The sequence below is a fragment of the Zalophus californianus genome, chromosome 2 (assembly GCF_009762305.2).
Source record: "Zalophus californianus isolate mZalCal1 chromosome 2, mZalCal1.pri.v2, whole genome shotgun sequence".
Taxonomy (NCBI): Eukaryota; Metazoa; Chordata; class Mammalia; order Carnivora; family Otariidae; genus Zalophus; species Zalophus californianus.
The window spans coordinates 41,944,976-41,966,397 of record NC_045596.1 but is presented as its reverse complement, the minus strand read 5'-3'; the positions used below and the strand labels follow the sequence as shown (position 1 = coordinate 41,966,397).

The 21,422-nt window shown below is 35.5% G+C and overlaps 1 protein-coding gene and 1 pseudogene across 20 annotated transcripts in view; one reads left to right on the top strand and one right to left on the bottom strand.

The window, feature by feature from the left end:
• The window catches only part of FIP1L1 (factor interacting with PAPOLA and CPSF1), a 76,121-nt gene that overhangs the window by 45,787 nt on the left and 8,912 nt on the right, over nucleotides 1–21,422 (bottom strand). For 10 of the 20 annotated variants that reach the window (XM_035726314.1, XM_027600020.2, XM_027600022.2 and 7 more), the window contains 5 exons: nucleotides 15,350–15,414; nucleotides 14,491–14,598; nucleotides 13,838–13,968; nucleotides 13,476–13,544; nucleotides 4,348–4,457 (listed from right to left, as the gene is read on the bottom strand). In XM_035726314.1, the coding sequence (XP_035582207.1) occupies nucleotides 4,348–4,457; nucleotides 13,476–13,544; nucleotides 13,838–13,968; nucleotides 14,491–14,598; nucleotides 15,350–15,414 (483 nt within the window). The remainder of the gene's footprint in view (nucleotides 1–4,347; nucleotides 4,458–13,475; nucleotides 13,545–13,837; nucleotides 13,969–14,490; nucleotides 14,599–15,349; nucleotides 15,415–21,422) is intronic. The other 10 variants (XM_027600030.2, XM_027600024.2, XM_035726310.1 and 7 more) reach the window with 2 other exon arrangements.
• On the top strand, nucleotides 19,586–19,924 carry LOC113924482 (annotated as a pseudogene).

Sequence of the window (21,422 nt, the reverse complement as noted above, 5' to 3'; positions counted from 1 at the left end):
CAAAACAACTGGACTGTACTCAACAAAATCGAGTCAACAAATACAAAGAAGGTCTGAGAAACTGTCTCAGATTAAAGAATAAAGAGATAAAAGAGTTAATTATAATGGATGATCCTGGACTGAGTCCTAAATCAAGAAAAGAACTTCCATGAAAGATATTATCAAAATAATTAGCTAAATTTATGGTTTGTGTATTAACGTACTGGCTCATTATTAGATTTTCTCACTTTGATAACTGTGTCCTATGATTATATAACAGAATTTCCTTGTTCTTACATACTGAAGAATTTAGTTTGAAGGGGAATGATGTTCATAATTAATAAATGGTTCAAAAAGGAAAATATTTTGGGGAAATTATAAAGCAAATATGGCTAAATGTTAACAACTAGGGAATCTGGATGAAAAATACATGAGTATTCAGCTTGTGAAAATTTATCAAGCTGTACATTCTTGACATAATATGAAAACTTTTAAAGATTAAAACATTCTGATATATTAAATATTAACATTTTACTTAAGTATGCCAATTTGCTGGGCAATACAGAAAGTCAGAAACCAAACATTTCTACTGATAAAGTACAAAGAACCAATAAAAAAAGTTCTGTGCAAACATACCAACAGTCATCTACACATTAATAAGGCAATCTAAGATTTTTAACAAAGGAAATACAGTGGTAAGGTCAGTAGTACAGCTCATTACTATTTGCTGTGTAGTCTCTATTATTTCTTAAGTGACATTCCTGTCTTCTCCCTAAAGTCAAAAAATTTTACTTTCTAACATGTCTAATTTCCATAAATACAAAGACTAAATAAAACAGAAAACACACAAATATTTATTTAGGGAAATACTTCACAATGAACAAAAGTATACTTTTGATCAAGATGAACCCAGAAAACAAGCTTTCCTAATGAGCAATGGGTATTGTTCTTTATATCAAAAAGTGACAATATTGACATGTTGGGTATGTTTCTATAGGTTGTGTGGCAATTAATCTACTTTTTTGGTATCAGTGATAGATGTGTTAACATTTCTATCATTTCTTTACTTCCTTTTTACTGTCCCAGTAAATACTAGCTAGTAAATACTAACTGCCAGTATTCTCCATCTCTCCTTCAATCCATGGTCATCCATCATTATAATCACTTCAAGGACCCTCTCACCTTCCTTGCCCCTTTGTCCTATTTGCCTGGTATAACTGCAATCCCTGTTAAATCCAGCTCTAGCTAATCTTCACCAACATACAAACACCTGACAAGGGCAAGAGAAACACACCCAAGCAAGCTGACTGGTCTCATTTTAAACCCATAGCCATTAACTTCCAGAGAAGCTGGAAATGTACCATCTCTCTCCCTGTGTCAATTTTTCACTCTACTTGTTCATTCCCATCAACATATAAAAATGTTGTAATTTCTCCCATTTCGAAAAAAAAAAAAAAGCCTCTTGAAGGCATGTTTCCCTCCAGGTGGTGCCTAGCAATCCGACTCCTCTCCCTAGTTCACTCACACACCTCTAAATGACTATTTCAGAGTAACTTCTCTTCTCAAACATTCAACACCTACTTCCACGCATCCTCACGTTCACCAGTAAGTCTGCATCCTGTGTGCTGGGAAAAACTGAAGCCATCAGAAGAGAGCTTTCAGTTGCTCCCATCAGTATCATCTTACCCACCACCCTCCACCAGGTGCTGTCTTCAATCCTGTTACTCTGAGTGAACTTGTCCAACCCCTTCCCTTTTTAAGGCTAAACCCCTTGCATATTACACCCTGTCCCTCTGACCTTCTTAAGGACACTGTTCTCACAACTGTCCTTTCTTGCTTCTTGCATCATCAATAGCCCCTCTAGTAACTCACTCTAAGTCTACAAACAAGTTCTAATTTCTATCATTTTAGAAAAAACATTCCCGTCCCCATATTTCCCTTCAGATACTGTTCTATTTCTTTGCCCCCTCAAAAAAGTTGTCCATATTTTCTCATTCTAATTCCTTTCCTTCCATTCTCTCTGAATTCGTTCTAAAAAGTCTTTTTTTCAAACTTCACCTTACACCACTAAAAATGATCCTGGTCAGGACCACCAGCAACCTTTACGTTTTAAAATCCGAAAGTCGGGGCACCTGGCTGGCTCAGTCAGTGGAGCATATGACTACTGATCTTGGGGTTATGAGTTCAAGCCCCATGCTGGGTGTAGAAATTACTTAAATAAAACCTCAAAAATAAGTAAATAAACAAATAAATGAAAAGTCCTTCTCAGTCGTCTTCTTCTGGGCCAGTCAGTGTTATTTGATAGTTAACTGTTCCTCTACTTTGAGGAAAACACATTTTTTTCAAGACACGCACTGGGTGTTCTTCCTACGTCAGCAGTTATTCTTCTCTACGGATCTCCTCCCTCTGCCTTCAGCCTTGTTTTTCTGACCTGGAAGGAAGCACCCGAAGGCTCTCTCCCTCTTACCAGTTCTCTATCAATACGTACCTCCTTAACAATCTAATTCACTTTCACTACTTCTTTAAATACTACTTAAACACTTACCGCTCCCAAATTTCTATCCCCAGCCATACCTTTCCCCTCAACTCCAGATCCATATCCCCTTCCTATGCAAATTTTCCACTTACAGGTCTAACAGACATCTCAATTTTATTATGTCCTAAACTGAGCTCTTGGTCTTCTCCCCTCAAAAAGCACTCCTCCTGCAGTCTCTTCCATCTCAGATGTAAAAGATCCTCACCATCTGCACCACAACCACTCTGGTTCCAGTGATCTCTTGCCTAGATAACCGTTACAACCTCCTAACTGGCCTCCCGGTTTCTGCCCCTAATCTCTCTGTAGTCTGATCTTAATAAAGCAATTAAGACTTAAAAAACCTACAGTAGATTATTTCATTCCTCTGCACAAATTCCAACAGTGACACCCCTTTTATTTCACTTATGGGAAAAGCCAAATTCTTATAGTGGTACAATGCCCTACATAATCTGGCCAAAGGCTGTTTTGTTTAAAAAAAAAAAGGAGGGGGCAGGCAAAATAACAGAAAACCTGCTACTGATTTTTAAATAGTTTAATTAGCAAACATCTACAGAGTATTACCTATGTATGTACTACTGTTCTAAAACATTTCACATAAAATTAAATCATTTAATATAAATAACTACCCTGTGAAGGATGGATTATTATTACTACATTTTACAGATCAGGAAATGAAAGAACAAGATTAGGGAATGTGCTCAAGGACACACAGCTAGTAATATAGCCAGAATTCAAACCCCAGAAGTCTAGCTCCAGAGTCAAAAGCTCTTCACATCATTCTATACTGCAGAACACAATAAACTCAATGAATGAAAGTGACCTCTTTTAAAATAGGAAAAGAACAAAAGAAGACTCCATATTAAAAGGATCGGTATTCCTCTGCTATCCTAACTTCTTAGCCAAACATGTGATGAGGTTTCATTTAGTTTAAATAATATTTGGACATGACCATGACTAGTAATTGTTAGGATGAGGAGGCAGTCAAAATCCAAGATGGCTTTGTGACATTTAATTTTGGCTAAAAGTTTCAAGAATATTTATCTTGGGGCTAAACCACATGTTCCCATACCATCTCTTCCTACATTTGTATCTTATGAAATACTATCTTACAGCAATTCAAAATTGCAGAAAAACAAAACCAGAGAACTGTGTAAAATAAACTTAAGTACCACAAAAGGTAAATGATCTGGCTGAGAACTAGCAACAGTTGGGTTACTGATTTGTTTCAGGCCCAGAGAAATAACTGGTAAGTCATCTTTATCTAACTGCTAACATCCAACTTCCTTCGTTTTAGATTACCCTTTACCATTTTCCTAGTAACAGGGTAACCATTTGCCAGCACATCTGCCTCTTACAATTGGTACCTTGTGGAACTCAAAGTTAGGTATTATCAAAACAAACCAAAGAAAGAAAAGAAAATGGTTTTAATCTGAAAGACTGCCCAGGCTGAAATCTCTGCAATCTTTTACTAAAATTAGTAAAACACATTTAGGTCAACAGATCTAGACTTAGAAAGTCCAATAGTTCTTTATGTAAGAATAATAATAAGCACAGAAAACAGCAAGATTGTTATCACCATCTCTTCTAAATGTAAGATTGTCTTTTTTATATACATGTAACTATATACCATGCTTCATTTATTGCTTACCTAGATTTTTTTTCAATGGGAAAGCACCCAGAAGACTTTTTCAGAGAATTCATTTTGTACTAAAACAACATGGATTGTTCCAGTTTTTTTGGCAGAACATTCAGCGCTTTTATACTTTATATCACTAATACAAGATGAAGATACCAATGCCTTCAATAAATGGAGTTACAATTGTCTAACTAACCTGCTCGGTGGGAGTCCAGTCTTGAACAAAGAAGGAGGAGAAGTAAACTCAGCTTTTGTAGATGGAAGAGCTGCTTCCTTCTCTGAATTTCCAGTTCTTCCCTGCTGTACCTTAAAAAAAAGGGTTATTAGCTTATTTAATAGAACACTCAAACATAATACACTAAACGTGTTTAAAATAAATTTGTAACATTTGATTTAAATTTAAACATGAAGAATGTTTTGTTGCTGAATATTTAATAAAATTATCCTATTTTAGAACATCATTAGGTGAAAGGCACCAAAGATGGATGAGGGGATCAAAATGTTCCCAACTATTAAAAAAAGTTCACACTAACGTCACTTAAAACTCCAATAAGCTATAACTCTTTCATAAATTCCCTTAAATAGTCACAAGTTAAGTCCAAGACACTTGGTTATGACTCCACGTTTCTGAGTTCAAAGACCTTGAAGAATTTTCCCCTTCTATGTTTACTACCATTCAGAAAAAACCACCAGTGGCCATTTTAGCCATTCTGACCATTTTCTGTTCAGACTGTGATTTGCTCCAACATGAGTATTAATAACCTATTCCTGCACTTCCATACCATTTGTTTCCCCCTCATCATCAACAGTACCACTGTCCTGTCAGTTCAGTACACCTAGACGTTTGAAGGTAGTCATCGGTCTCCTTAATAACCTCTTTTCCCTCTTTATGTTCACTTTCAAACCAGTATCTACTTACTCCATAATTTCTCCCAGATTTAGCCACCCTTTCTGCTCCTAGAAGAGCTTTTCAGTATGGTCCAGTCATACTCTTACACTGTGAAATTCTTCTTTGTGATATTTTGCTTTTATACTCACCTTCCTATTTTAAATCATTAATTTATTAAATTTAAATTAAGTTGCCCTACACTTGAATAACATCACACCGTATTTTAGGTCCTACTTAAATTCTACTGCTCAGTCTAAATTGGGGATCATTCTCTTTCCCCATGAGGCAAGGGACAAGAAAATCTCAGACACCTTGACTCTGATACATTCAAATCACTGATTCAATTCCAGAAATCATCTACCTCTCACATAATCATTGTGTGAGAAAAAGAATATATTTGAGCCATTAAAGTCAGATCTCTTATTAGTATTGCTGAATCCAATCCCTAATGGGTGTCTTCACATAATTATGGCTTAACATTGACATTTTAGAATCCCACTCCTTAAAAAAATCTATTTAAAAGGCCCAGATCCTAGGGAGAGATAACGGAGGATCAGCACTAAGAAAATGAGGATAGAAAGTAAGAAATGGATTTGATAGACACCTGAAAGGTAAACTGACAGAATGTGATGACAGGGTAAATAAACAAGGTTCACTCATCAAACATTAAATATCTATCATCTAAAAAACTATTACCAGAGGCTGAGACTAGAGAGAAATACAACAAAATCTTAGACAATGGCACAAGACACACAAACAATCAGAGCAATACAATAAATGCTATGAAAAAAAGTAACCGTGGGATAAAAGATGCTATGAGAACATAGAAAAAAATGCAATACTCTTCCTGCAAATGTCTGGAATACTGAGAGTTGACAGTACGGTCTCAACTGTTCCCCTGAGTTTCAGTAATTTATATCCAATGTCTTACATATCTGATAAGCAACTCAAACTTACCATGGCCACAACAAACTACTCATTTTCCAGCTGATCCCCCAATCTGATCCCATCCAAGTCTTCCCCATAAGTAAACAGCACCACCATCTACTGAGCTGCTTAAGGAAAAAAAGAAATCCTAACAATTATCCCAAAGATATGACCATCCCATGTCAACTTTACCTTTATGATACATAGCAAATTCAACCACTGATTATGTCCACCCCTAGAACCCAGGTTAAACCTACTACCACTTCTCAACTGTTCTGCTAAATTTTCTCTCTGCTTTAGTCCTACCTCTGGAAAATCCATCCTCTGTATATAGCCAAGCAATCTTACTAAAAGTGTAAATCAACTCATTTCTCTCCCCTGCTCAAAATTCTCCAATAGCTTCCCAATGCGAACATTACCTAAATTTATCACGGCCTACAAGGATTTACACTGCTTTTAGGTTTTATTCAAATCTGTATCCCAAGTACCTAAAAACAGTGCCTGGCATGCAATAAGTGCTCAATATATATTTTTTATTTGATTGACTTTGAGACTCAGCTTAAATGTCACATCAAAGTCTTTCATAGGACTTGGAGTTATAATTTTTGGCCCAGTTATCTAATTAATGACTACTTTTCCCAATAACTCACGAAAACTCTAAGATTATGAAGTTGAGGTCTATAATGCTCACCTCTTCTCCCTACTCAAGCCTGAGATGCTTCCTAGCATAGTCAACACTCAGTTAAAAACTGGGAAGGGGAAAGAGAGAAGAGTTGAAGAAGAGAAGCAGAGGAAGAGGTAAAGAGAGGGAAGAGAGCACAAATGAAAAATTATTTTTAATAGGGAGAAAAGCAAGAAAAGGTATCAAGAAGACACAGTACATCTTTAAACATGTAAAAATTGCTTGTTTCCTCAGATTTCTTTTATTTCTTTGTCAAATACTCTAGTTCTGAAAATCTTCGCCATTTTAGCAACTCTCCTAATCAACTTGCATCCACTTGTCTTTAGATGTTGCACTTAGAATTACAGATTCAAAACTTGTTAACCAGAATGAGACTGTTTTTTTAAACAGAATCCAGTATTTTGAGAAATGACCATAAGATACCATGACAGATTTTTTCTTTTGTTTTTTTAAGATTTTATTTATTTATTTGTGAGAGAGAGAGAGAGAGAGCACAAGCAGAGGGAGCGGCAGGCAGAGGGGGAGGGAGAAGCAGGCTCTCTGCTGAATAGGGAGCCTGATGTGGGGCTCGATCCTAGGACCCTGGGATCATGACCTGAGCCGAAGGCAGATGCTTAACCGACTGAGCCATCCAGGTGCCCCACCATGACAAATTTTCTAAAAACCAAATCATGTCAGGTATTACATATCCAAACAGAAGTTGAATGAAGTCTGCAACCCTGAGAAACTAAATATTTACCCGAATTATGCTACCAGTGTCCCAAAACTTAAGTTTGTGAAATTTCCTTCAGCTGCCCTTCATAGCATTATTTATAAAAGGTTAACCCTACAAACAAAATAATATCTAAAAAGAAATCTGTTAAGTGTGGTACACCCAAATAATGCATTATGCAACTATTTAAAATGTCATTTATCAAAAATCTTTAATAAACTAAGAAAACATTTGCCACATAATGTTAAGGTAAGAAAAGGAAAAGTAGCAAACCACATAAATTATAATTTTGTTTCAACCCACAAAAACAAAAAGACTGACAAAGCAGTAAAATTTGGGACTCTGAAAGCATATTAAAAAATAGTAACTGATTGAGCACACTAAAGAAACCTGAATCTTAAGTCAGCAACAAGAAAACAAAGATAGTATGATTTTCATGGCAGGACCCCAAAAGGTTCAGGAATTGACAACTCTAGTTACCAGAACATTTCAATCAGCCAAGTATAAATCTTTTAGGGAGGTCACTGGAATCTAGTCCCTGAAAAATCAAATTGCCACAAAAAGAAAAAAACAAAATAACCCATGACACTGACACGTGGGACTTTAAAAGAAAAAAAAAAAAATAGCCTTACGGTAAAGAATATAGCAAATCTTATTTATATTCAGAGTTTCCAATCACCTTTTTAGAGGCCCATTTCCTTATGAGTGAATGGCCAAAGATCAACAAACATTTGAGCAAAGTCAGTCAGAAGCCAAAAGCAACAGACACGCTATGCAGGAAAATAAAACCTAAATGAAACAAACCTATCATTAATATAAGTATCTTCTGAGAGACAGATGAGAAAAAAAAATACTGCAATGCTGCATGCATGAACAACGGGATGCTACCGTTAAATACTGAAGAAAAATCTTCTTGGATATTAACAATATAACCACAGAAATGAAAAAATGAATAAAGACTTAAAAGGCTGAAGAAATCTCCCAGATACAAGACAAAGAGGTAGAAAATATGAGAGAAAAGAAAATTAAAGGACTAGCATAAGAGGTCCAGTATCTGAACAGGAGGTCCAGGAGACGTAAGAAAGCTGAGAAAAAGTAAAAACATAATAGAAGAAAATATCCCAGAAATGAAGGATATGTGCTTCCAGATTAAGAGGGTACAAATGAATGCTTGGTACAATAGATGATAATAGACACACAGTTATGAAATTTCAAAACACAGTGACAAAGCTTATACTCGTCCATGGAGGAAAACAAAATCATCTATGCATGTGTGTGCACATACATAAAAATAGTTTCAGAGAAGGTTGTGGGTCAATTTTTTCTTACACACAGTCACTAGTCACTCTTTCCGTGCCCCTCACTCCAAATTATAGAATTACACAATTGTTTTTGCACCCAAGTAAGTGATTTTATTTTTATACCTATTAAACTTCATCTCCTTTTATTTCACTAAAAACAAAAACCAAAATAATAAAACAAAAACCTTACTTATATTGAAGTATATAAAAAATTATAAGAATGTCAAAATGTTGACAATCACTGAGGCATTACAGTAAACACACAAGGGTTCATTTGTACTATTTTATCTACTGGTTAGTATGTTTGAAAATTTATCTAACAAAAAGTAAAAAAAGTTATTTTAAAGAGGCTGGTAGGTGGCTTGTCTCTCAGTTGATTAAGGAGTTAAAAAAGTATCTTTGCAGTAGACATGAAAAGAACTTAAATTATGATTCTTAAATCTGCCCCTTTTTCCATTCACTAGTTTAAGATGGGTTCCTCATTCATTTCATCCCTACAGTACTGCAACAGCTCCTTATCTGGTCTCTCTTACTTCCTTTTCTCTTCCTTATATTCTAAAGCCTACCCTTCTAAAGAACACTTGTCAGTTTTCTAAAAACCAAATTTGCTCATGCTATTCTCCTACTCAAGAACTTTCAAATGGCTTCCTATGGCCTACACAAATGTCTACAGGCAGTTTAAGATTAAGGTCTTTCCCATTATGGACCCATGTCTACTATTTCCAGGCTTCTCTCCTATAGTATCTCCACCCCAACTCTCCTTTCATGCTATCTGGTTTTGCTTATATTGTTCTCTCTGCCTACAATGTTCTACAATCCCCTCTTTTCTACTAATGAAAATTCACTCGTCTTTCAGTTATCATGTTTGATTCCTTCTAGACTCTGCACCTTAGGAACCCACTCTACCCTCTGAACTCCCTACTGCACTTTGATAACAGCACTAACATAATATTTCTCAAAATACACCACGGTTAGTTCATATATATATGTCACTCAGATCATGAGCTCCTTGAACACAGAGACCCGGTCTCACTACAGTATCTAGTATAGTGCTGTGCACATTAGAGGTACTCAGACATAACAGAAAAATTGGGAAAGTCCTTTTCTTTCTGTCTCACCAATCCTAATTGTAATTCAAATAGTGAATTAGCAGGTAAGAGCTTAGACTTTCTTTTTGCAACCACACCTTACAAGGCTACCAAAATTACATGACTTATAAGCCGCTTCCAGAATTATGTTACTTATTGAGCACTTTCTTGCTCACAGGCAATAACTCCTCCAACTTGTCCTTGTTTCTAAGGCTTTCTAGTATTGAACCCTACAAAGCCACCTCTCTTCTACTCCTTTCCAAAAGAACTCCTCCAATAAGGCTAATTTCTATTTTTTTTAAACTCGTGGAGGTATTTTAAAGATTTATTTATTTATGAGAGTGTGCACACATGTGTGCAAGCACAAGCAAGGGGAGCAGGGGGAGCGGCAGGCAGAGGGAGAAGCAGACTCCCTGCTGCGCAAGGAGCCCTATGTGGAACTCAGTTCCAGGATGCTGGGATGATGACCTGAGCCGAAGGCAGATGCTTAACCTACTGAGCCACCCAGGCATCCCGATAAGGCTAATTTCTTAAATAATACTTTCATTCACTATCTATTCAATTAAGCTGAGTTTCTTTGCCAAAGCCACTTCCTAATCTACAATACTTTTTCTTGTGTTCTCCACACTCAAGGTTCTGACTAAAATGGCATATGCTTCTCTAATACTGTATCTTTAGACTTTAAAAAAAAAATACAGAAATAGAACTATATATAATGCTCAAAGTTACTTCTAATCCCAGAGTAATTTTTTTTGCCTCTTTTAAAATTTATTTTTTAAATTTAAATTCAATTAACATATAATATATTAGTTTCAGAGGTAGAGGTCAGTTATTCATCAGTCTTATATAATACCCACTGCTCATTACATCACACGCCGTCCTTAATGGCAGTCACCCGTTACCCCATCCACCCACCCTCTCCCCTCCAGCAACCCTGTTTCCTATAATTAAGTCTCTTATGGTTTGTCTCCCTCTGACTTTGCCTTGTTTTATTTTTCTCTCCCTTCCCCTATGATCCTTTTGTTTCTTAAATTCCAGGAGTTAAATCATGATAATTGTCTTTCTCTGATTGACTTATGTCTCTTAGCATAATACCCTCTAGTTCTATCCATGCTGTTGCAAATGGCAAGATTTCATTTTTTGATGGCTGCATAATATTCCATTGTATATATATACCACATCTTCTTTATCCATTCATCTGTCAATGGACATCTTGGCTCTTTCCACAGTTTGGCTATTGTGGACATTGCTGCTATAAACACTGGGGTGCAAGTGCCCCTTCAGATCACTACATTTGTATCTTTGGGGTAAATACCAGTATTGCAATTGCTGGGTCATAGGGTAGCTCTATTTTCAACTTCTTGAGGAACCTCCATACTGTTTTCCAGAGTGGCTACAACCAGCTTGCATTCCCACCAATAGTGTAAGAGGGTTCCCCATTCTCTGCATCCTTGCCAACATCTGTCGTTTCCTGACTTGTTAATTTTAGCCATTCTGACTGGTGTGAGGTGATATCTCATTGTGGTTTTGATTTGTATTTCTCCCAGGGTAATTTCTCATCAACTCATTTCTCCAATTTCTATAGCATTTTGTCTAAAATAAACATTTTGGTATCTAATACTACTTAAGAAATTTACCTCTGCATATTTGGGATACCCATTACATTCTTAAAATATTTTTTGTATTCTTCAGGTTGTAGGATATATAGTGAAAGACAACTCAGACTTTTTCAAAGAACAAGAGTCCTAGAGAAATTTGAACAAGGATTTTTTTTAAGGTGACAGAAACTTGCCTGAAACTTAAGGTCAAACAGCAACCTGAAAATGCCAAACACTCCCATACAACCAGTAGTTGCAGATTTTGAGCAACATCAATAAAACATATCCCAAAGACCACAATATACATTAAAAAGTTTGAGTCACACACATTATTAAAATACACACCCTAGGGGCACCTGGGTGGCTCAGTCGGTTAAGCGTCCAATATGTGATTTTGGGTCAGCTCATGATCTCACCAGTCAAGAGGCTGAGCACCCTCACCCAGTTGGGCTCCCAGCTCAGCAGGTAATCTGTTTTGAGATTCTCCCTCTACCCATCCCAACTCGCATACACTCTCAAATAAATATTAAAAAAAAAAATAAAAAAATAAAATACACAGTTTCCAAATCAGTATTTGTAACAGATAAGTAGTATTTAATGTGCATTATCAAGGCAAGAAAAACCATTAGACTACACCCATTAAATTAAAATCCTTATTCATTCAGAACCAAATAAATCAGAATGGAACAATAACCTCCTCTCATATAACCAAAGGAACTTCAAAATAATTTTGATTTGCACAGTATGCATATATGCATGCACAGTATGCATATAAAAAATGCACAGTATGTATATAAAAAACTCATTCACGGTGACCACTTTCAATAAGAGACCAGCTCCTAGGAGTTTCTTTCTATTCTTTAGTTTCTGAGGTCTATTGCAAAAAGACAAAACACACAGAACCTGGCAGTTTACAAAGGCACCTTGTTTTCATTTCTGTTAGAAGAAATAAGAAGGACCACTGCAAACGAACTATTTCATCATCAAGACAACTTTTCTACCTATTCATTGTAATCAAGTGTAACAATATATTCACTCCTTAAATAAGAAGATAGCACCAAAAAGCACCTGATGACCATTTAAAAGAGAACAGACATCATTACACACTTTCAAAAGATTGACAGCAGAACAAGAACCAAATACTTACCCAAAGTAGGATGTAAATTAAAATTAAATTCTCTACCCAGAACCGTGTCCAGCAGAGCGCGGCTACATCTGCGGCTATAGCACACGTATTGCATAAGACAGTATTGCGGTGGACAGGGCTGCAGTCCCAAAAGGGTCACAGGGAAGTGCCTGCCTGCAGAAGTTCCCTGAGTATATAACCCAATCTAAAAGCCACTCCCAGTCTTCATTCCAGTGTCGTTCAATACAAGAATTAAGAACTAAGAAGTAATAAGGTAAAGGAAAAAGAGTACACAATCAGGTTTCGAGAAAAGTTTGTAGGTTGCTGTGTATTGCAGAAGTATGAAAATATGACATTATTCTTTGGATTGGGTCTGTGATCATATGGAATGGAGAAGCCAGAAATAAGACTCGATTTCCAAGTGGGAATATCAACCTGCAAGTCCCTACCTAAGCCTAATCCTTTTAAGTTATAAATTTTAAAAAATCAACGGCTTTATCCTATTCTGTTGAGTCTTTCTTAGAGACTCCTAAAAATGAGTAAGCTTGAGACATCTTAAGACTATAAGACACATTACACCAATAATTTTAGTGTCATACAGATAATAAGCAGTATGCCATCTTCCTTACCATATTTTTTTAAAGAAAATCGAGAAAAATAAGTCTCCAATTCTGATAAAGATTATAGCATGATCTAAAAGAGCTTAGTCTATTGGTGTGAACTTTTATATCCTACAAATATACACTATAATTCAAAATAAAATCACAACATACAGCAAGAATAGTTTTACTTGGCATTTGTTAGTATAATAGGCTATAAATTCACATGCTTGCAAAAGTGGAGATAAAACAACAATCAGCAAATTTGTAAGTCACCAGGAAGCCGAAGGTTTGGAAAAAAGGTAGCTATTTCCACTTTAATCTCATCCCTTGAGTAGTGGTATGGGAGCAGACTCAAGAACAAAAAATGAGAGCAACCAAGGATAATTTACTAAAATTCACCTTAAAAAGATTGAATCTGCCATCTTGGATCTCTGCACCTGGTGTAACTTCCATAGTACAGTCTTCGGCCTAAGTTAAATAACACATTCCCCATTAAGATACCACATAATTTTTAATTGATAGGCCATATAAAGACAAACTAGCTGTGGCTAGTCTGTGACTTGAAACTAAGAACATCAGATAATCATTAATATGAAACTGAAAGGGAAGGAAGGGAAAAAAACAAACACGGTAAAGAGAATGAAAATTTTAAACTATCTTATAGCATTTAATCACCTTAATGGGGAAAAAGTGATTTATCTGGGGAGTAAAATTTGGGACTGTAGAAAAGCCTGGGGTATTCTGGAATATTTACTAATTACCGTAATTTTATTTGTAGTAGAGGTAACTGGTATAACTTCAAGTCCCATTCGTATCCTCTTTTGTTTTTCACAGTAAGCTTTCCAGGTATCTTCATTAAACCCATAATTAAAATAATCAGAAAGATCAGCACCTAGCGATAAAGCACAGTGTTAGTGTATAAATATTTCAATCCTATTTTTATGCAGTACATAAACTATAAAAATACAAATTTAGTGTTCTATCAGTTTTATCACCCCTTCTAATTTTCCCAATTCTCCCAATTACTACCATAAAGCAACAGTACTATAAAAATTTTTGATCAAAAGTATTTCCTTTAAGCCAGAGTATTATGCTAAGCAAAATAAGTCAGTCAGAGAAAGACAAACACCATATGATTTCACTCATGTGTAATTTAAGAAACAAAACAAACGAACATAGGGGGTAAAAAAGTATTTCCTTTAGAAATGGCATTATAATAAAACAATATGCAAGTCTACTCTGGTATAATGCAGTAAGATTTAATAATACACGTCATTCCTACTCATCTACTTAACACAAGAAAAATTATATTAAAAAATAATATTCTAAATGGTTGCTAAAAAACCAAAAACTTTTCTAATGATTGTTTGTACTAAAAATCTTTTGAAACAGATACAATCCACAATAATCTTACCAGGTTTACGCCATGGTTTATCTTCAAAAGAATCCAAATCTACCTCCAAGAGTGGAACTCCATTAATGCTTCCAGGTGCATCAAGGTCCACCCCTTTGACTTTTGTTCCTATTTTATAAAATTACAATATAGTGAAGGAGCTGTTATTAGCAAAAAGCTGAGAGATACCACAGCTAAACAGAAACCATAGCACTAATTTACTACATTTACTACCGATAGCACTAAATACGGCAAAGGTTCCAAACAAAGCATTAGAGTTACATTTACCATAAATAAAAGGTGAGATCAAGCTTTATGGAGTAGCTGTAAAATAAACTGGACTGAAGAGTTTAGGGACTTGTTACTTATAAGGAATTCCTGTACCAACAGGAAGTTGCTAACTTCTGAGTTTTAAATCACTTTTTTGTACAGCCTGTGAGCTGTCTTTACCTTTTTAAAGGGTTGTAAAACGAACAAGAAAACCAAGCATGTGACAGGAACCCTGTGACCCACACAGCCTAAAATATTTATTATGTAGCCCTTTACAGAAAATTTGTCCAAGGGCACCTGGATAGCTCAGTCGGTTAAGCATCTGTCCTCAGCTCAGGTCATGATCCCAGGATCCTGGGACTGAGCCTCACATCAGGCCCCCTCCTCAAACGGGCGTCTGCTTCTCCCTTTCCCTCTATGCACTCACACACACTCGCTCTCTCTCTCTCTCAAGTAAATAAATAAAATCTTAAAAAAAAAATTGTCTGTCTCCGTCATGTATGGTCAAAACCACTCTTTTTAACTGAGCTGTAATAGTTCAACCTATTTATGACCTATTCATACATACGCCTTATTTTCCTATTTATACAGCCGCAAATAGAAGTTTTACCTGTAGTTCCATAAACTCTTCCCCCTGTTTTGATGTTAAGATTTACAGGTGCTGTACCATAACTCCTAAAAACAAAATAAAAATTATACTGAGAAACTTAAAACAGCAATATATTCAACACGTACAAATAAATTATATACCCACACAGTAACTACACAGACTAACAATAACTTACACATTTTAGAAAAATGTTCTAATTTTAAAAGAAAAAGCAAATATTTTTTAAAAGTCTAACTTGCTTTCCATCTGAAAAAACCTACCTGCTACTAAGTCAGTATCTCGCTGTAACAAACTTCTTAAGAAATTTGGCTAAGAGGAAATAAGTCTATACATCTTTTCCTCATTTTCTCACCTCTTAGTTATTCAACATGCAGCAATCCTGCAAGAAAGAAATTTCTCCACCTTGTTTCCAAGTCCAGTGACCCCCCCTGTAGTCCTTCCTGCATTGGTTACTGTTGATAAATCCTCTTTCAAATACCCATGGGGTACTTTTATACATAAAATGCATTCATTATATTAAATCTAAAAATAAATCTAGGGTGAAAGCAGAACAGTGTTTGGTGGTAGTCCATGGTTAATGACTGAGGAAATAAGAGGGAAATTTCTAGAATGCTAGTAATGTCCCATATCATGTTCTGGATGGTGGTTATATGAATGTATACATATGAAACAATTATTGAGCTGTACTTTTTTAATGTAATATAATATACACATGACAGAGGGAAAAAAAGTACAAAATCTGGAGTCAGACCCAGGTTCAAATACAAGTTTTGTCAATTACTGGTTGTATAAATCTGGCTAAGTCACTTATGACCTCATGGAATTTGTATAAATTTTCTGTAATGTGGGTTTACAGACAGTTCTCTACTTTTCCATATAATGCCTTCTCGTATATGAAGAGGAAAATCAAATGTACTAAACAAAATATAGTAAGACCTCACTGTTTTCAGTGATATATTTCTCATTATATTCATGTTATTTAATTTGCTTCTTTACTCTCACAAGTTCAGGTAACTGGACTTGCAAAGATTCACTGTTTCTGATCTGCCTAATAATTTCCATTTTTTATCTACATGTACTAAAATTATGAGACTTAGTTTATTTACATTAGCACTATCATTTTGGTTTTCTGCTTAAAAAATGATATATAAAAAATGATTAAGTACAATAAAATATTCAAATAATTGTATAAAACTTCACTGCTATAAATGCAGAAACATAAAATAGCCCAAATTAAACTGTTACTGTCAGGTAGTACCACCATACAAACTTGAAGTGTTTAAATCACCTCCATGACATTAACTCATTAGTAAATGCTTAAACACCAACAGTGCATCAGATATAGTTCTCGGCTAAGGAACAAGAATTGAGGTACTGAACAAATATGGCTCCTGCCCCATGATGCTTACATTTCAACAATCTAAATCCAGCACAGCAAAAGCACTTTTGGGTTATCTATATCCGATGTACAAAAAGTTCTAGCTGTTTAAAAGTCAAATGTACAGGGGCGCCTGGGTGGCTCAGTCGGTTAAGTGTCTGCCTTCTGCTCAGGTCATGATCTCAGAGTCCTGGGATCGAGACCCAGGTTGGGCTCCCTGCTCAGACGGGAGGCTCCTCTTTCCCCTGCTCGCTCTCGCTCAAATATTTTATTAATAAATTAAAAAAACATAAAAAAGCCAAATGTACAAAAATCAAGTAGTCTCTAAATGGTCCTCTTACAGAATTGCTGAAGGATAAAACAAAATAGAATTCATAAAAGGCTTAGCCATAAGTTCAATAAATCAACTTCTTTGCTCCCACCCAGCTGCTTTCCCTTCCATGTTTTGCCTTTAAAACACCACTTTTCAGGTACCTGCGTGGCTCAGTCAGCTAAGTGTCTGACTTTTTTAAAGATTTTATTTATTTATTCATGAGAGACACAGAGAGAGAGAGAGAGAGAGAGAAGCAGAGGGAGAAGCAGGCTCCCCGCTGAGCAGGGAGCCCGATGTGAGACTTGATCCCAGGACCCTGGGATCATGACCTGAGCCGAAGGCAGATGCTTAACCATCTGAGCCACCCAGGCGCCCGTGTCTGACTCTTGATTTCAGCTCAGGTCGTGATCTCAGGATCACGAGATCAAGCCCCGTGTTGGGAGCCATACTCAGCACAGTCTGCTTAGGATATTCATTCTCTCTCTCTCTCTCCCCACCCATGCCTGCCCCTACCCCAGCTCACTCGTTCTCTGTTTCTAATAAAATTAAAATCTAAAAAAATAAAAAATAAAAAACACCATCACTTTTCTTTTTTAATACTACTAAGGCTTTGTATTCATTGTGTGTAGAGAAGCTTAGCTGTTTGGAAAATTGCACTTAAGCTAATCTGATTACCTTCCATTAGACCCCCATGAGGTCTCAGGATTCTCTAGGTGCCACATCTTACATACTTGGGTATTTAAGGAACTTCAAAATAAATACATCAAAAAAAATGTATTTTAACCTACTGCTTCTACATTACCCATACATGCTAATATACTTTTAGGTACTCAATTAACTGCTCTAGAAAGCTCTAAGTCATTGAGTCCTTTATCTCACTCTGCATCCACAACCAGTTACCCGTGTTATTTCTATTATGTACTCAAATGCATCTTTTTCCATCCATCCCTATACTGTTGCCACTGGCTTAGTCTGAATTATCATCTTATGTGGACAATTCAAATATATTAACTAATTTCTATTTAGTCCACCTCAACTACTGCTGTCTTTTATCTTTTCAAATAAACTAACCTGCTTAAAAACCTTTAAAGGTACTAACTCCCTCAAGTGGTTTCAACCACCTTTTTCCCATCTACCGTATTCTCCAGCCATGCAGTTCCTGTAAGCCATGCTTCTACTACATCTCAGTAGTGTCCTGTGCTGAATCATCAGTCCTCTTCCTTCTGAGTCAAGAACTATCCAAACAAGTTCATATATTACCTCCTCTAGGACCTTTTCTTCAACACGTGTAGGCTTTTAGCAAGTCTCCTCTCAAAGTTTTCAATTCACTTTGCACATTTCCATTCTAGCACTTAAACCACACTGAAAGTATTTGCTCACGTCTGTCTTCCTCACTACTTCTAGTAAATAAGGATATCTTTATTATTTTCATAGTCTCATCATTAATTAATGTAGTGCCAACAAACATTTTTAAGTGTTTATGAATGGATAAATCTCAAAGGTAAGAAACCACTTCTCTGTACAAGCTAAATTATTCCCTACTATAAAATTTGCTTTTCATTACCTTATAGATAAAATGAACTACTTTGTAACAAAAGTATGTTTCCTAGAAAAATGCTACTTTGTACTTTCTAACAGCTTACAATAAACCCATTTAGTATTGTTCCTTGAATACAATTTGCTCTTTAAATTTGCTTCTGAAGGGCACCTGGGTGGCTCAGTTGGTTAAGCGACTGCCTTCGGCTCAGGTCATGATCCTGGAGTTCCAGGATCAAGTCCCACATCGGGCTCCCTGCTCAGCAAGGAGTCTGCTTCTCCCTCCTCTCATGTGCTCTCTCTCTCTCTCATTCTCTCTCTCAAATAAATAAATAAAATCTTTAAAAAAAATAAATAAATTTGCTTCTGAAAATTCTGTGCACAAAGTTAAGTATTCATCTAATGTTATTTTCTCATAGGCTCTTTCAGTTTTCAAGAGATATATCTTGAAATATCAAGGTTAAATAAGTTCTATACCCTTCAGAAAGATCTATAAATGTTACTTTGAAATACAAAAAAAAAAAAAAACCCAAACCATAAAAAGTAGATCAACTGAAGGGTAGAAGCATGGACAGAGATACGTACATTTACACATGTGTATGGTAAAGCAAACCTAGCAAAATGTACACTGTATAATCTAAATGATGGGTAAGTGGGTGTTCACACAATTCTTTCAACTTTCCTGGATAATTTGAAATTTTTCATATTGAAATGCTGAGGAAAAACACTGAAAGACAAATGAGTTCTTAACATTCAGTCTGATAGTTAATACAAATTTACTGAATATTTACTATATGTAAAGCAACATGAGGAATAGGGGAATTCATGAACTATGGTTTCTACTCAAGGAATTTAGAGTCTAAAGGTGATAAACATGAACCAACATAACTACATTTCATGAAACTGGAAACTGCTGTCAGAAATAAAGTTCAGGGCTGCTGTGGTTACAGGGCTGACAAGAAACTACTGAAGTTCCTGTGGAAGTGAAGTACAATTTCCTAAGAACATAATGGATGGAGAAGAGAAAAACTATGGTGGCTGTGAAGGCCCTGACGCCATGTATGTCAAATTGATATCTTCGGATGGTCATGAATTTATTGTAAAAAGAGAACATGCACTAAAATCCAGAACAATAGAAGCCATGTTGAGTGGCCCAGGTCAGTTTGCTGAGAATGAAACTAATTAAGTCAATTTTAGAGAGATCCCTTCACATGTGTCATCAAAAGTATGCATGTATTTTATCTATAAGATTTGCTACACTAAACGCTACAGAGAGATTCCTGAATTCCCAATTGCACCTGAAATTGCTCTGGAAATGCTGATGGCTGCGAACTTCCTAGGTCGTTAGATAAAATAAATTATAATAAACTGTTAACTTTTTTCAGTAAAAAAACAAAAACAAAAATAAAAGTTCAGGAAAAGTACTATGGGAGTCTATGTACATTTAATATTTGAATGCAATTTCTACCAAAAATTTGGTCATATTAATAAAAAAAAAACCCCACCATTAGCTTTAACTGTTATATAAAATTATTTGTATTTGCAACTATAGAAGAGTATTTACTACATATACAATGATTATAATGTTCCTTTTGCATAATGCAGATGGCAAAGTCCTATTAGCATAGAGGTCTACTAGCATTTCATGTAAGCCCAACACTAATTTTTTAGGTGGAGATGAGAACACCAAGAATTACCTATCCTAACATGACTGTCTCTTCTCAACCCTGATCCTTAGTTTTAAAATTATACAGGCAGTCTTTATTATAATGTGAAATGGACCTTGACAATAACTGAGTTACCTTTAAGCTCCTAAAATAACTTTTGAAAACAAATGGCTCTAGTATAGAAATATTCAAAAATATTTATGTATATATTGCTTGATTCCAGATAAGGCTGCATAATGAATTACAGTGCAATTGATGAAAAGTTTATGTTCCCAATGCACAAGTACCACATTATACATCTAATCTGATAAAACACAGAAAAAATACTTTTACTTTACCACCATAACAAAATCACATTCTGTACTTTAATATATTCCCTTCTAGCCTTTCTGTAAGATTCTTTATGTGCTTAATGAGCTAATGACAGTCGATTTACTCAATTCAGTTTTACAGACTATGAAATTTTAGACAACATACTGTCTTAAAGAGCCAACGATAATTAACTTCAAAAATATGCTATGAAGAGCAAAAAGAAATACTTTTGATACTGTTTTTATTGGACAAATTAAAAACCTAAACTCAGTTTTGGATAGTACAAGGGAAGAATGTAGATGAAATCTGTAATTTAAGGTTTTCTAACTCTAATTAAAGAATTTGTAGTACTCAATTTATAAAAACAGCTTAATTTCAGAAATCAAAAACAGTTGCTTCCATGTCACTTTAATAAATTAACTTTATCTTTAAGAAATATTTTTGTGGTAAAATTCCTTTTTATAATGAGATAGAATTGACACTATTAATTTTAGGTGTACAATATAATGATTTGATATATGTATAAATTGAAAGATGATTACAGTTAGTTATCACCCATCACCATACAGTTCCGCATTTTTTCTTGTGATGTAAACTTTTAAGATCTACTCTTCCAGAAACTCACGGTGAAATTTTAAGACGTGTTCTTTCATATCATGTAAGATGGACAAACGTAAAAGCAATGGAATCAACCACCACTAGTTCGATATAAGCATGCTACCTTTGACTCAGGCATACAATCATTAGTTATTAAAATAACTTACCACTTGCGTGGCTCAGTCAGTTCAGTATCCAACTCCTGGTTTCCACTCAGGTCATGATCTCAGGGTCATGAGATCAAGCCCCAGGTAGGGCTCCACACTCAGC